Source organism: Rhinatrema bivittatum, chromosome 15 (assembly GCF_901001135.1).
Source record: "Rhinatrema bivittatum chromosome 15, aRhiBiv1.1, whole genome shotgun sequence".
In the NCBI taxonomy this organism is placed as follows: domain Eukaryota; kingdom Metazoa; phylum Chordata; class Amphibia; order Gymnophiona; family Rhinatrematidae; genus Rhinatrema; species Rhinatrema bivittatum.
The window spans coordinates 2,131,186-2,147,580 of NC_042629.1; the positions used below are offsets into that span (position 1 = coordinate 2,131,186).

The window sequence follows — 16,395 nt, forward strand, 5'->3', positions numbered from 1 at the left end:
TCAATATCTTTGTGAGTGAAATTGCGGACGGGATAGAAGGTAAGGTTTGTCTTTTTGCGGATGACACTAAGATCTGCAACAGAGTGGACACACCAGAAGGAGTGGAGAGAATGAGACTGGATTTAAGGAAGCTGGAAGAATAGTCGAAGATATGGCAGCTGAGATTCAATGCCAAGAAGTGCAGTCATGCACATGGGGTGTGGAAATCTGAAAGAACTGTATTCGATGGGGGGAGAAGGGCTGATATGTACAGAGCAGGAGAGAGACCTTGGGGTGATAGTGTCTAAATGATCTGAAGTCGGCGAAACAGTGTGACAAGGTGATAGCTAAAGCCAGAAGAATGCTGGGCTGCATAGAGAGAGGAATATAGAGTAAGAAAAGGGAAGTGATAATCTCCCTGTACAGGTCCTTGGTGAGGCCTCACCTGGAGTACTGTGTTCAGTTCTGGAGACCGTATCTCCGAAGGGACAGAGTCAGGATGGAGGCGGTCCAGAGAAGGGCGACCAAAAAGGTGGAGGGTCTTCATCAAATGACTTATGAGGAGAGATTGAAGAATCTAAATATATACACCCTGGAGGAAAGGAGGAGCAGGGGTGATATGATTCAAACTTTCAGATACTTGAAAGGTTTTAATGATCCAAAGACAACGACAAACCTTTTCCATTGCAAAAAAATCAGCAGAACCAGAGGTCACGATTTAAAACTCCAGGGAGGAAGACTTAGAACCAATGTCAGGAAGTATTTCTTCACGGAGAGGGTGGTGGATGCCTGGAACGCCCTTCCGGAGGAAGTGGTGAAGACCAAATCTGGGAAGGATTTCAAAGGGGCATGGGATAAACACTGTGGATCCATAAAGTCTAGAGGATGTGAATGAAGAGAAGAGGCAAGGGGGTGGCTTGCTTGCGGGAATGACGGCTACTACCTGGAGATTAATATCCTTATTCAATAAACATACACACAGTTAATGTGACTCCAACATTGCTCTATGCTTCAATGGCAAGAGGAAATGTGGAAAAAAGGATTTGCATCCACAAAAAAGTAGGGGAGTAGCTTGCTTGTTAAGGCGGTTACTACCCCAAACCAAATAAGTCTGTTACTTCACTTTCAATGCACATCCAGCATAGCTCTCTGCTTCAGCAGCAGGGAGAATGAAGAAAAGATGATTTATATTCAGCATCAACCAACAAGGAATGAATTATATAGTCTGGGTAAACAAATAAGCATGGGTGTAGCTTGCTTGTTACTGCGGTTACTACCCCGAATCAATTAAGCATGATACTTTACTTGGCATACATATCCAGCACAGCTCACTGCTTCAACGACAGGGGGGAATGAAGTAAAGAGGATTTATATTCAGACAACCAGCAAGGACTGACTTGCACAGGCAGGGAAAACAAACGGGAGTAGCTTGCGTATCACGGTGGTTACTACCCCAAACCAATTAGCTAGATACTTCACTTAGATGCAGCTCCAGCACTGCTGTCTGCATCGATGGTGGGGGTGGAAGGGAATTGGAACCAAAAAGTTACCAATAAGGGCCCTGACCTCAGCGGTCAGAGTAACAGATAAGTATGGAAACAGATAGGTGTGAAAGCTTGCTGGGCAGACTGGATGGGCCGTTGGTCTTCTGCTATCACTTCTATGTTTCTATAATACACAAGCTCTCACCCAAGCACCCATTCACACCAGCTCTCACCCTGGCACCCATTCACACCCACACACACCAGCTCTCACCCAGGCTCTCACCCAAGCACCCATTCACACCAGCTCTCACCCAGGCTTCCATTCACACCCCCACATACAAACTCTCACCCAGGCTTCCATTCACACCCAGACACACCAGCTCTCACCCATTCACACCCAGACACACCAGCTCTCACCCAAGCACCCATTCACACCCAGACACACCAGCTCTCACCCAAGCACCCATTCACACCCACACACACCAGCTCTCACCCAGGCGCTCATTCACACCCACACACACCAGCTCTCACCCAGGCGCTCATTCACACCCACACACACCAGCTCTCATCCAGGCGCTCATTCACACCCACACACACACCAGCTCTCACCCAGGCGCTCCTTCACACACAGACGCACACAAGCTCTCACCCAGGCGCTCCTTCACACACACACACACACACACACACCCACTCTCACCAAAAACGTATTCTTTCTTCACTGCAGGGATGGGCTCCAGTTCCGTTGTGGCTTTACTCCGGGCCTTCTTTTTGCGGCACCACAGGAATGGGCTCCCGTGGTAGCCTCGGTCGGGGTCGGGTTTCCTCTTCGCCGCCACATGCTGTGACGGCCTTGCTTCGGCGTCTGGTTTCCTCTTCGCCACCACGGGGATGGGCTCCCATGGTAGCCTCGGTCGGGGTCGGGTTGCCTCTTCGCCGCCACGGGCTGTGGCAGCCTTGCTTTGTCGGGGTCGGGTTGCCTCTTCGCTGCCACGGGCTGTGGCGGCCTTGCTTTGTCGGAGTCGGGTTGCCTCTTCGCCATCACGGGCTGTGGCGGCCTTGCTTCGTCGGAGTTCAAAACTGCTATTTCTCCCATCACACCCCTGGGCTAGGTGATGCCTGCCTCACCGGCCAATCAAAGGCTTCCTTCCTTCTTCCTACTCCCACTGGTAGGTAGAAGGCAGAATAAAGAGAGCTATACTCGATTTATGATGTTCTGCGCAGAATAAAGAACTCCTGGTGTTCACTGATCCCCTTTACTTGGATATTTTGGGGGCTGGGGCCATGTATGGAACAGAAAAAAAGCTCTTTGTCAAAGATGGCTTACATCTGTCTGTGGAGGGAAAAAGGATCCTAAGAGGCAAATTCAAATCCTATGTCATAAAGCATTTAAACTAGAGGACAGGGGTGACAGTAGGACATTAAAATGTCATCCCCCAAATACAAATACAAATGCAATGAAAAAGGGGAAAGAAGATAACAAAAGTCAGCTAAATAAGTCACAAAGGGAGTCCAAGACAAGCAGTAACCTGTTCCAGAATAGCTGGAAAGCTATGAGCACAAATGCTCGTAGTTTGGGCAATAAAATCGCAGATCTGCAAGCCCTAATGGTGGAGGCGGACTTGGACATTGTTGCTGTCACGGAGACGTGGTTCACGGATTCACATGATTGGGATACGGCCATACCGGGATATAACTTAAGGAAGGACAGAGAGGACAGAAAAGGTGGAAGAGTGGCTCTTTATGTCAAAAACAATATCCAAGCATCTGAGCTGCAAGGAAGATGGGGCAAAGAAGAAGCTTTATGGGCCATCTTAAAAAAGGGTGATGGGGCATCCGTTTTTATTGGAGTAGTTTACAGACCTCCAAATCAAATGGAAGAACTAGACAGAGATCTGGTTGAAGACATCCAAAAGATGGGGAAGAAGGGAGAAGTGGTGATTGTTGGAGATTTTAATCTGCCGGATGTAGACTGAAGAATCCCTTCTGCGGAATCTAACAGTAGTAGAGAGATAGTGGATACCCTGCAAGGGGCTCTGTTCAAACAAATGGTAATGGAGCCTACGAGGGAGGGAGCTATACTCTATTTAGTGCTCACTAATGTCTCTAACGTCCAGGTGGGCATCTACCTCAGCACCAGTGATCATCAAATGGTATGGTTTCATATCACTAATAGGATACGGAGAAGTCGCACAAAGACCCGGGTTTTGTGTTTCGAAAACACAGACTTTGTTGAAATGGGAAAGCACCTGGAAGAAGAACTAGAAGGCTGGGAGAAAACGAGAGATGTGGAACAGTAGTGGGCCAAACAAAAAGGAGCAATTACCGAAGCGACTAATACATATGCTAGAAAAGTAAAGAAAAGCAGGAAAAGAATGAAACCTATCTTGTTCACAAAGGAGTTGGCTGATAAAATAAAAGGTAAAAGAACAGCATTTAAGAAATATAAAGGATCCCAAAGGGAGGATCACAAGGAAGAATATCTGGTGGAACTGAGGGAGACGAAGAAACTAATCAAGAAAGCGAAAAGTCAAGCGGAAGAAAGGATTGCCAAAGAGGTAAAGCGAGGTGACAAAACATTTTTCAGATACTTCAGTGAAACGAGAAAAGTCCAAAGTGCTATACTGAAATTGAAAGGTGAAAGGATCAATGGGTGGAGACAGATGAAGAAATGGCAGAAATATTAAACAAATACTTCAGTTCAGTGTTCACTAAAGAAGACCCTGGAGAAGGACCGTCACTAGTTAACAAGAAACCGGAGGGGAGTGGAATGGATGAAACTCCGTTTACGGAAGAGAATGTAAGGGAAGAGCTAGGAAATCTGAAGGTAGACAAAGCTATGGGGCCTGATGACAAAGCCCAGGATATTGAGGGAGCTCAGAGATGTGCTGGCGGCTCCGCTGTGTGACCTGTTCAATAGATCCCTGGAAAAAGGAGTGGTGCCAGGTGATTGGAGAAGAGCGACGGTGGTCCCGCTTCACAAAAGTGGGAGCAGAGAGGAGGCTGGAAACTACAGGCCGGTTAGCCGCACCTTGGTGAGGGGAAAAGTATTGGCGTCGCTGCTGAAGGAAGGAATAGTGAACTACCTACAAGCAGCAGAACTGATGGACCAGAGGCAGCATGGTTTCACCAAAGGAAGGTCCTGTCAGACAAATCTAATCGACTTTTTTGATTGGGTAACTAAGGAATTGGATCGAGGAAGAGCGCTCGATGTCATCTACTTGGATTTTAGCAAAGCTTTTGATACGGTCCCACACAGGAGGCTTGTGAATAAAATGAGAAGCTTGGGTGTGAGTGTCAAGGTGGTGGCCTGGATAGTAAACTGGTCGAAGGACAGAAGACAATGTGTGATGGTAAATGGAACTTACTCTAAAGAGAAGAGCGGTGATGAGCGGAGTTCCCCAAGGGTCTGTGTTGGGACTGGTGGACACACCGGAAGGAGTGGAGAGAATGAGACGGGATTTAAGGAAGCTGGAAGATTCAATGCCAAGAAGTGCAGAGTCATGCATATGGGGTGTGGAAATCTGAAAGAAATGTATTCGATGGGCGGTGAAGGGCTGATGTGCACGGAGCAGGAGAGAGACCTTGGGGTGATAGTGTCTAACGATCTGAAGTTGGCGAAACAATGTGATAAGGCAATAGCTTTTGCACATGCGGTTTTGACTGGACCATGGGTAGCCTCCCGCCCTATTCAGTATTAGCTTGGGTACATCCCACTGGTTCTGTATTCATCTGTCTGGACACTAAGAAATGAGAAATTACTACTTACCTGATGATTTCCTTTTCTTTAGGACAGACAAATGAATCCAGCTTCCCTCCCTTGGCTGCCAAATAATGTGCTATGGTCCTCCTGCATGGCTACCTGTTCCAGGGGTTACTGGTAAGTGTTAATCCAATCTCTAATGTTAATACATTCTTTGTCTGAGCTCAGTGTTTCCTGTTGACTGAGTATGAGAATAGTTATTTGTTATTTATCAAGTTTTTGTTAGTCTGTCCACAGGTAGTTTTTGTAGCAAATACTGGCAGGCTTATGTCACTGCAGGGGTATATATACTGTGATGTTAGCTTTGCTCTGTCTGCATCTGCTGGTAGAGGTGTATAACTCACTGATTCTGGATTCATCTGTCCTGTTCTAAAGACAAAGTAGTAGTTTCTCATTATATTCTAATATTTCCAATTAGCCAAAATTAAGTTCCATGGAAATGAGAATATCTAATAGTTTTCATTTTGCAAATAGACAATCCCTGAAAGTTGCAGATCAAAGAATAAATTCCTTGTACTTGACATCATCAACAATCTGTAATAAATCAGATATTCTCCTCTTCCAAAATGGAAAAATGTTACTACAATAAGCTAAGACCTGGAATAAAGTTCCAACTTCAGAATGGCAAAACTAATATACCCTGGATGAAGCCAACTTAGCTCTGAATAATTTAATAGGCGTCCAAAGAGTCTATATATAATAACATAAAGAAATTGTGTAATGCCAGCAGAAAAAGGGGGTCATACCACAGTAGACCAAAAATAGTGCCAAGAAACCTCCTCACTTTTACATCATTACAAATCTGAAAAATATTCTGCAAGTGCAAAGGAATGTGTTGGACAAAGAGATCATGTGTGAGTACTTGGGTCTGCAGTATTCGCAATTTCATTTTCTGTGTTCATACGAGAGTGATAGCAAGAGAAGGGGCTGCTCTTCATCAGAGATTCTCTCATGAAGATTCTGAAATATTTAGCCTGACAGAGCAAACTGGGAACTGTTCTGTGCTCCATAATGTTCAGAAGGCAGTGACAGTACATGCTGAAAGAGATTCAACATATGCACTTAATAGGAAATGGAAGGCATTGAACAAAATTCAAAATAACCATATTCATAAAATAGAGCAGAGTGAAAAGCAAATATTTTTCAAGTTTGTTCTTTACCGGACTGTGTAAAAACTGACATGACAGTGCAGAGGTTTCTAAGAAAGAGCATCAGAATTTTAAAGAGCAAGCTGATGCTGACAAACTTCTGTAATTTCTTAATTATTTTGTATAGTATATTTTTCATACCACTGCATCCCAAGATACTTTACAATAACATGTGAAACAGAAGAGTTGCTTACTTGAACGGGTATTTTCATTAGACAGAAGAATAAATCAACCTCACGAGTGGGTAACCTCATCTGAATGGCACCAGGATGGGAAAGCTTTAGCTTTTGTGAGCACATGCAGGCCTTCCTGTGCTGTTGCCCATCTCACCTGTCTCGCCTCACTCTTTATAATCTATTCTCCAACACTATGGGGAAGTGGGCGAGACTGTGTGGCTGATTTATCCTTCTTTCCTTGGAGAATACTTATTATAGGTGAACTTTGCTTTCTCCATGGGCATCTCTTCTGCATCCCCTTATTCCCTGTACGTACCAGGATCAGTCCAGACGGTGGGTTATGTCCCCCGTCCAGCAGATGGAGTCAGAACAGACTTCGAGGGACGTCACCAGTATAAGCCAGTGCTCCCTCTGCTGGAGCTCAGTATCTTTCTGACTCCAGCAGATGAGAGTTGGGAGGATCCACGATCCCCCCCAGACTGACAGGGTTTTAGGTTTTCTCTTTATTTCCTTCTCTTTTCCTGTCATGTATTTTGTATTTCTTTGAATCAAGTTAAAGTTAAAGTTCTTTGAAAGAAAAAAAAAAAAGTGCCCTTGCTTTGGAGGCGTGTCTTGCTTTTGCCTTCTCTGCTTGCTTCCTCCGTTCGCGTGTGGTAAGTTGGGGTTTTTCGTTTGTAAATTGTTCCTTTTCAGGTAATTTCTTCCCCGCAGCATGCTGGTGCCCCGTGGCTGCCGCTGGTGCCGGGCCCTCCACGTGGGGGCAGTCGATCCCGCGGCTCTGCGGCCTATTTCGCGCTCTTTGGCCCGACTGAATTTTTTTCTCCGGCGCTGCAGGGATTCTTTTGGCGGGTTGCGCAGGCCCTCCGGCCCCCCCGCGGCACCTTTTCAGTGCCTCCTGGCCCCCCCCCCGAGGTTTTTTGCCTGCTTTCCCTGGCGATTTTTATCATGCCGCGGCCGTCCCGTTGCGCGGCCTGCGGCGAGCCGGGGTCCCGGATTTTGCGGGAGGGGATCTGCGCGAGGTGCCTCCCGGGTGGGGAGGGCACCTCGCAGTCGCTAGAGTCTTTTTCCTTCCTCCCCTCCACCCGGCACGGGCGGCGCGGGCCGGCCACTTCGCCGCCGTTGGCGGGAACGGCGGCCACTTTGCTGTCACAGCACATTGCTGCAGCTGAGGTGGTTTCAGAGCGGAGGGATTTTCGGGAGGTCTCACCCCCGAATTTATCCCCAGAGGGGGGTTTGCCCGTTCCAGAGTCATCAGAGATTCCCTCCTCGGACCCCCCCTCCCAGCTTGCCTCGTTTTTCCCCAGAATTCATCCGACTTATGCATAGTGCGTACTTGCAGGGGTTGGGGGTGCCCGGGGGTCCCCCCCCCCTCACCCCCCCACCGGCCAAGACTCCTTGGGTCTCTGTGGCCCCTCCTGGTGCGCCCCCCGACCTGGTAGGTTCGGTGTCAGGGGCCCCAGGTCCACTTCCTCGTCCTCGGGCGGCCTCGGGAGCTGCGGCGGCGATTTCTCCATCCTCGCCGGATCCTCAGGACCCTACGCTGTCGGAGCTACCTTCCGAAGGGGATGACCCGCTGGCACTTCGTATTTTCCAGAGGGATGAACTGAACGATCTGCTCCAGCAGATTCTCTTGGAACTGGACCTTGATCCTCCACCGGATCCGCCGCTCCCGGTGGCGCCCGCTGTCACCACCTCGGCCAGAAAGGGGGACCCTGTACTCGCCGCTCTTCGTCCTAGGCCTCTGGCATTTCCCATCCATGAGTCTTTCCTGCAGCTCCTCACCAGGGAGTGGGATACTCCTGAAGCCTCGTTGAAGGTTACTCGGGCCATGGAAAAGTTGTACCCACTGCCGGAAGATTTCTTGGACCTTATTAAGGTTCCCAAGGTGGATTCGGCCGTCTCGGCGGTCACCAAGAGGACGACGATCCCGGTCACGGGCGGCACATGCGCTCCGCGGGATACCAGGACCGCAAGTTGGAAGTTTTTCCTGAAGAGGTCTTTGAAGTTTCCGCTTTGGCATGCGGGGCAGTTATGTGTACCTTGCTGGCTCAGCGGGCCAGTCTTCGGTGGGTCCAACAACTGCTTACTTCGCAAACGTTACCACCAGACGAAGCTGCGCAGGCTGACCGCTTGGAGTCCGCAATAGCTTATGGGGCGGATGCCCTTTATGATCTCTTCCGAGTTCAGGCGCGGTCCATGGTATCGGTTGTGGCGGCCAGGAGGCTTCTTTGACTCCGCAACTGGGCGGCGGACTGCTTCCTCTAAGTCGAGCTTGGGCTCTTTGCCCATTCCGCGGCAAGTTCCTTTTTGGGGGATGACTTGGACCAGATCATCAAGTCTCTAGGGGAGAATGCCGTCCATCGGTTCCTGAAGACAGACATCGACCCTCCAGGGCATTTGCGTCTACCCGGCCAGAACCAGAGCGCAGAGGCGCTATAGATCGTACAGGCAGCCAGGGGCTCGCGCTGTCTCCTCCAGACCCCAGTCCTGGTCCTTTCGGGGTCGCGACCCGCGCGTGACGGCTCCGGACAGGGTAATCCTCCGCCAAGTCGTCCCAATGATGCCAGATGCCTCCACTCCTCCACGCCCAGGATAGGGGGTCGCCTGGTGGACTTCTACGAGGAGTGGGTAAGGATATCTGCAGACCAGTGGGTCCTGGACACTATAAGAGACGGCTACGCTTTGGAGTTTGTCCGTCCTCCCAGGGACCGGTTTCTCTTCTCCCCCTGTGGCTCAGACCTCAAGAGGGCGGCGATACAGCAAACTCTGGATCGGCTACAGAGCATAGGAGCCATTGCCCCCGTCCCCTTCGGCGAGGTGGGCTCGGGGCATTATTCCATCTACTTCGTCGTGCCAAAGAAGGACGGTTCCTTCCAGGCCCATTCTCGATCTGAAGGAAGTCAACAAGTCTTCTGCGAGTCAGCCGGTTCCGCATGGAGACACTGCGATCCTGTGATTGCGGCGGTTTCACCGGGGGGGAATTTCTGGCCTCCTTAGGATCTGACGGAGGCCTACTTGCACATTCCCATCCTGCTGGCGCATCGTCGTTTCTCCGCTTCAAGGTTCTGGGTCAACACTTCCAATTCACGGCCCTTCCATTCGGCTTGGCGACAGCACCTCGCACCTTCACCAAGATCATGGTTGTCGTGGCAGCGGCCCTAAGCAGGGATGGAATATTAGTCCATCCCTATCTGGACGATTGGCTGATTCGAGCGAAGTCCTTCGCCCACGGACAGGAATCGGTAGCCAGGGTGGTCCAGGTTCTGCAATCCCTGGGATGGGTCGTGAACTTCTCCAAAAGTTCTCTGGTTCCTTCTCAGCGCCTGGACTTCCTGGGTGCCAGCTTCGACACGCTGCAGGGCAAGGTGTTCTTGCGCCCAGACAAGGCTCAATCGTTGCGGGAGCATGTCTGTCGTTTTTCAGCTTTGCTGGAACCCACCTCCTGGAATTATCTACAGTTACTGGGAGTGATGGCGTCAGCCATCGATATGGTGCCCTGGACCTTTGCGCATCTGCGCCCTCTGCAGGCGTCTCTTCTCTCCAGGTGGAAACCAGTGTCTCAGGATTATCAGGTGATCCTTCCTCTCCCCCCAGTCGCCAGGGACAGTCTGGACTGGTGGCTGGTTCCGGCAAATCTGGCTCAGGGAGTCTCCCTCGAGGTTCCCAATTGGGTGGTAGTCACCACCGATGCCAGCCTCATGGGCTGGGGCGCCGTCTGCGACCGAAGCGCAACGCAGGGGACGTGGTCCCCAACGGAGGCGACGTGGCCGATCAACCGTCTGGAAACCAGGGCGGTGCGTCTGGCGCTACAACGGTTCCTCCCCCTGGTACAGAACAGAGAAGTACGGATCCTCTCCAACAACGCCACCACGGTGGCCTATATCAATCGACAAGGGGGCACAAGAAGCAAACATGTCTCCCTCGAGTTGACCCTCCTAATGGAATGGGCGGAAAGGCATCTCGTCAGGATCGCAGCTTCTCACATCGCCGGGGTGGACAATGTCCAGGCGGACTTCCTCAGTCGTCAACAACTGGATCCCGGCGAATGGGCGCTCTCCGACGAGGCGATGCGGTTATTGATTCAACGGTGGGGCACACCTCACTTCGATCTGATGGCTACGGCCAACAACGCCAAGGCACCACGTTTCTTCAGTCGCCGGAGGGAACACGGCGCAGAGGGGGTGGATGCCCTAGCCCTCCCATGGCCGGCTCATCGGCTGCTCTACGTCTTTCCTCCGTGGCCCTTGGTGGGCAAGACGCTCCGCAGGATAGAAAATCATCAAGGTCCTGTGATCCTCGTCGCTCCGGAGTGGCCGCGCAGGCCTTGGTTTGCGGACCTCCTCCAGTTGGCGGTGGACGGCCCGCTTCGTCTAGGTCATCTTCCTCGTCTGCTGCACCAGGGTCCGGTATATTTCGACCAGGCCGAACTCTTTTGTCTTGCGGCATGGCTTTTGAACGGCGCCTCCTTCGATGCAGGGGCTACCCTGAGGCGGTAGTTTCTATTATGCTGCGGGCCCAAAATCTTCTACTTCTGTTGCTTACGTACGAGTTTGGAGAACTTTCGATGTCTGGTGCTCTTCCAGGGGGATCCGACCCACGGAGGCGTCGGTTCCGTCGATTCTGCAGTTTCTTCAAGATGGTCTGGATAAGGGACTCGCCTACAATTCTCTATGAGTCCAGGTGGTGGCCCTGAATTCTTTCGCACGAGCGAATGGCTCTCTTCTCCTACAACCGGACGTTACCCGCTTCCTCAAGGGGGTCAAGCACATACGTCCTCCAGTGCGGGATCCTTGTCCCTCCTGGAGTCTCAACCTTGTGCTTCGGGCTTTGTCAGGGGCGCCTTTCGAGCCGATACGTGGAGCGACCCTCAACGATCTGTCTCTCAAGGCGGTCTTCCTTGTTGCCATATGCTCAGCGCGTCGTATCTCGGAGCTACAAGCGTTGTCCTGCAGGGAGCCTTATCTCAGATTCACAGATTCCGGAGTCTCCCTGCGCACCGTACCTTCTTTTCTCCCGAAGGTAGTCTCGTCTTTTCACTTGAATCAGACGGTGGAACTTCTTCCGTCCTTTGGACCCAGCGAGCCCCGGTCTCTTCGTCTTTTGGATGTCAAACGCACATTGCGTCACTATCTGGAGGTGACCAATGACTTCCGGCTCTCCGATCATCTCTTCGTTCTCTGGTCGGGTCCGAAGAAGGGGTGCCATGCCTCGAAGACAACAATTGCACGATGGCTAAAAGAAGTTATCTCAGCATCCTACATTGGAGCAGGACGAACTCCTCCTAGCTCGCTCGCTCCTAGCTCCTCCTAGCTCGCTCGCTCGACCCGCTCACAAGCTGCGTCATGGGCGGAAACTCGCTCCGTTTCCTCACAGGAGATCTGCCGGGCAGCGACGTGGAAGTCTCTGCATACTTTTTCACGGCATTATCGACTACACCTGGCGTCGTCATCCATGGGACATTTTGGCGGCCAGGTTCTCCGAGCAGGGCTTTCAGGGGCCCACCCGGTTTAGGGAAGCTTTGGTACATCCCACCGTCTGGACTGATCCTGGTACGTACAGGGAAAAGAAAATTATTCCTTACCTGCTAATTTTCGTTCCTGTAGTACCAAGGATCAGTCCAGACGCCCACCACTTTGGGATCTTTTGCTTCTGCTCGGGTCTGATTACTGTCGATATCTTCTGTTTCCTGCAGTTTTCGTTTCTTGTTTCTGTTTCACAGCCCCCTATAAGTTGGGTGCCTTACCGCTCGTTGGCGGTTCATTATTATCTATAGTTAGTGCCTGTTTTCAGATATGTTGAGTAACTTGATTCAAACCCTTTCGGGTCCTTTGGGCTTTGCTATACGTGATACTGAGCTCCAGCAGAGGGAGCACTGGCTTATACTGGTGACGTCCCTCGAAGTCTGTTCTGTCTCCATCTGCTGGACGGGGGACATAACCCACCGTCTGGACTGATCCATGGTACTACAGGAACGAAAATTAGCAGGTAAGGAATAATTTTCTTGTCTGAACAATTTGGTCATTGTCCTGTAAAACAAGAGACACAACGTAAGTGCAGTTTTCTGCTTCTTCAGCCAATGTACTGGACCTCATTGTTCATCTAACACATAATGTACCAAAAATTCTGAACAACACAGAGAAACAACCACATGTCCAAAGTGACATTAGAGTCTTCCAGCTGTTAAAAAGTGCCCTTGTATCTGCAGTGTTTTTAGCAAGTATATTACAGAGAAAGTGGTTTAAAAATGAAATTTGTCATACTTGTCATAACCTACAAAAATCTTTACAGCATTAGTATGACATCACCCACTTACATGATTGATATTATCTTGCTTGTCCACAGAGAATACAGTAAATCCAATTTATGGATTTGTGTACATGTGTACTTGAACTGGTTATGTAAAAAATCTGCAATGTAATAATTTGGTAAGACTTTGTAGTTTTCTAGTTCTTTATGAAATGTACTAAGTTGCTATGCAAATGTCACAGCATATTATTATGTAAAAGTTTGTTTTTATTTTGTTTTACTCAGGTGCTACAGGATCATCTTCTCAAGGAGACACCTGATACGCTGAGTGATCCACAGTAATGTTCTTAATGCTATTTCTTTTCTGTTTTAGCCATTCAAAAGGATAGGTCAGGCCCACCCAACAGCAGTGCAAAGCACAGTATCAAAGCTATCGCTGTATATTTTTCTGGGGGATCTGGAGCTTGATCTGATAAATCCATCTTTGCTTTCCAGATGTCTGAAAGACCACATTTTACTTGCTAAAATTAGAAATTAAATAGTAAATTCATAAGAATCAGTTTTTATGAATTTTAAATACTGAGTTACACAAAAACTTCAGGTTCTTATGGCCTGGATTGGCCACTGTTGGAAACAGGATGCTGGGCTTGATGGACCCTTGGTCTGATGTCTGAAAGACCACATTTTACTTGCTAAAATTAGAAATTAAATAGTAAATTCATAAGAATCAGTTTTTATGAATTGTAAATACTGAGTTACACAAAAACTGCCAGGTTCTTAAGGCCTGGATTGGCCACTGTTGGAAACAGGGTGCTGGGCTTGATGGACCCTTGGTCTGACCCAGTATGGCATTTTCTTATGTTCTTAAGAGCTTTCCAGTCAGCCCTGTGCATTTGTTACTCTGCTAGGTAATCTCCCTTGTTGATTTGTACAGGGAAACTCATCCTTAACCTGTAGTATCACCTTGGACTTCTCTTTCAGAAAGCAGCTGATGTTCTTTATTCAGGCCGCATTTAACTCAGTCCCCTAGATACTATCTCAGCAGAAGCAGATCTGTCTTCCCAAGACTAGATTGGGATGTGGGGTGCAAAGAGTGGAGGATCTACTTCTCCTTGAAGTTGCACTGGGGCTCTACCTTTGGGAGCTTTTTCTTCCAATGTCGGATTTGGGTACTGATGTTACTCTGTACACTGTGATGTGGGCAAAGCAGGGCTTGGTGGAACAGCAAACAGCTGATTGTTTTCATGTTTCTTGCATCTTTTGGATGAGATGTTTTTGAAAAAAATGTAAATAAGAAATACAGTGCATGAAAGTGGCTCTTGCTATAGACCAGGTGCTAGCCAGTGAAGATCTGCTAAAGTGAAGCTGACCAGTCAGACTGGTAGGAGGCCAAGATTTCACTTTATCTTAATATTTTTTAATCTAGAACTTTCAAGATATTTTACAGACACTCTGTCATTACCCAATAATAGGAATAGTGAGTAAAAATTACATAAGAAATGCCATACTGGGTTAGACTATGATCCATCAAGCCCGAGCTCCTAGGCTGACAGTGGCCAATCCAGGGCACAAGTCCATCAGTGAATAGATCCGATCCTGTTTACACTCATAACCAGGGAGATAAACAGTGGCTTTTCCAAGCCTACATGTCTAATTGCAAAGTCTGCTAATCGCAGGGTCTTCCTGCAACTGGTAGCACTCACCCCAGGATACAGGACTGCCTCCAAAGCAGAGAGAACGATGCCATGACACCCACCAGCATTCTTACTCCTGGGCACACACTCCAGGACACAGACTTCCCTTGAAGCAGTGAGGATGCCACCAGCACTCCCACTCCTTGGGCTTCCCTAGGCGCAGTGCCCTTTTAGTCCCCATGTGGGAAACAGCTTGGCCTGCATGCTCTGATGACATCACATGGCTGGGTATAAAGGGCCCAGCTGCATTCCCTTCCTGGCCACAGCAACAGGTCTTCCTGCTTGTTTGCAGTATGTGTTGCTCCTGTGTTCCAGATTCTGCCTAGTCCAGCCTGCCTTGTCTCTAGACTGACTTCACTGTTGACCTCTGCTACAGACCTGGACTGCTCTCCTGCCTATGTCTTGCTTACTGCCTGTCTCAGCCTCTGTTCCCTGTACATACCCAGATCAGTCCAGACTCCTGGGTTTATTCATCCGTGCCAGCAGGTGGAGACAGAGAAAGTAAAACTGACACTGCTTTATATACACTGATGCCACCTGCAGTTCCTCAGTATTTCTCTGTCTCCAGCAGTTGGTGACTGATGCATAAACCTGCAGTCTATTCCAATATTTTTTGGTCCTGTTTTTGATTTTTGCTCTGAGCCTCTCCTCCCAGGTGTCGGGTTTCTCATGAGGGACCCCTTTTGTACGCCCGCTCCACAGGTAACCGTGATGTGCACATCTGGTGGTCCAGATCACTCCCTTTCACGACTCCTTATTTTTTTCCTCACTTTCCTCTCCTATTTTAGTTAACTTGCTGAATTGAGCTGGACAGCTCTTTTCAGTCAGGCCGATACAGTACAGTGCGGCCTGCTATTGGACCGCGCGTTTTCCCTTACCCCTTATTCAGTAAGGGGAGGAAAACGCGGTCCAACCTGCAGCACCTAATAGTGCCCTCAACATGCAAATGCATGTTGATGGCCCTATTAGGTATGCGCGCGGGATACAGAAAGTAAAATGTGCAGTCAAGCCGCACATTTTACTTCAGAAATTAGCGCCGACCCAAAGGTTGCTAATTTCTTCCGGCGCCGGGAAAGTGCACAGAAAAGCAGTAAAAAACTGCTTTTCTGTGCACCCTCCGACTTAATATCATAAGCGATATTAAGTCAGAGGTCCCCGAAGAGTAAAAAAAGAAAAAAAAAAAAAAAATTTGGAATTCGGGCCGAAAACTGAACGCTCAATTTTGCCGGTTTCCGAGCCCGTGGCTTGTCAGCGGGCTCGAGAACCGACACCGGCAAAATTGAGCGTCGGCTGTCAAACCCGCTGACAGCCACCGCTTCTGTCAAAAAGGAGGGTGCTAGGTACGCGCTAGTGTCCCCTAGCGCCTCCTTTTCCCCGTTTTCTACCGCGCCACCTAATTTGAATACTGCATCGCGCACACCGGCGAGGGGCCGGTGCGCACGCCGGGAGAGCGGGCGTTCGTTCGCTCTCCCGTGGACTTTACTGAATCGGCCTGAGTGTTAGGAGCAGGAACTTTCAATGAGGCTGCTTTAGAGCAGTAAAGCTTTATTAAAAAAAAACCAACCAAAAAACCAGAGGCAGTGGAGTAGGTCGGCTCCCCCCCCCCCCCCCCCCCGACCGTGTGTGGTTTCGGGGTTTTTTTTCTTCAATTTTTTTTTATTTTTTACCCTTGTTTTTTGTTCGGGCCACTGGCAACGCATTGGTGAGGGGGGCGGCCTGCCGCGCATATGGAGCAACTCCTGCGCGGCTGAAATCGCCGAGGTCTGTGCTCAGCCTGCGTTTCGGGGGGAGGGATGGGACCCTCGGGGCTCCCAGCGCCTGCCAAATGGGAGGAATGTTGTGTCCTTTCCTCCTCCTGCAGCTCTGAGCAGCTCAATCCGCATGCAGCTGCCTGGCACGGTAACTGTG

General features: G+C 49.5%; 1 protein-coding gene across 1 annotated transcript in view; it reads left to right on the plus strand.

The window, feature by feature from the left end:
* Window positions 1-10,017: 10,017 nt before the first annotated feature.
* LTN1 (listerin E3 ubiquitin protein ligase 1) overlaps window positions 10,018-16,395 on the plus strand; it is a 745,678-nt gene continuing 739,300 nt past the window's right edge. The window contains exons 1-2 of the mRNA XM_029579179.1: window positions 10,018-10,119; window positions 13,079-13,131. Coding sequence (XP_029435039.1) covers window positions 10,018-10,119; window positions 13,079-13,131 — 155 coding nt within the window. The remainder of the gene's footprint in view (window positions 10,120-13,078; window positions 13,132-16,395) is intronic.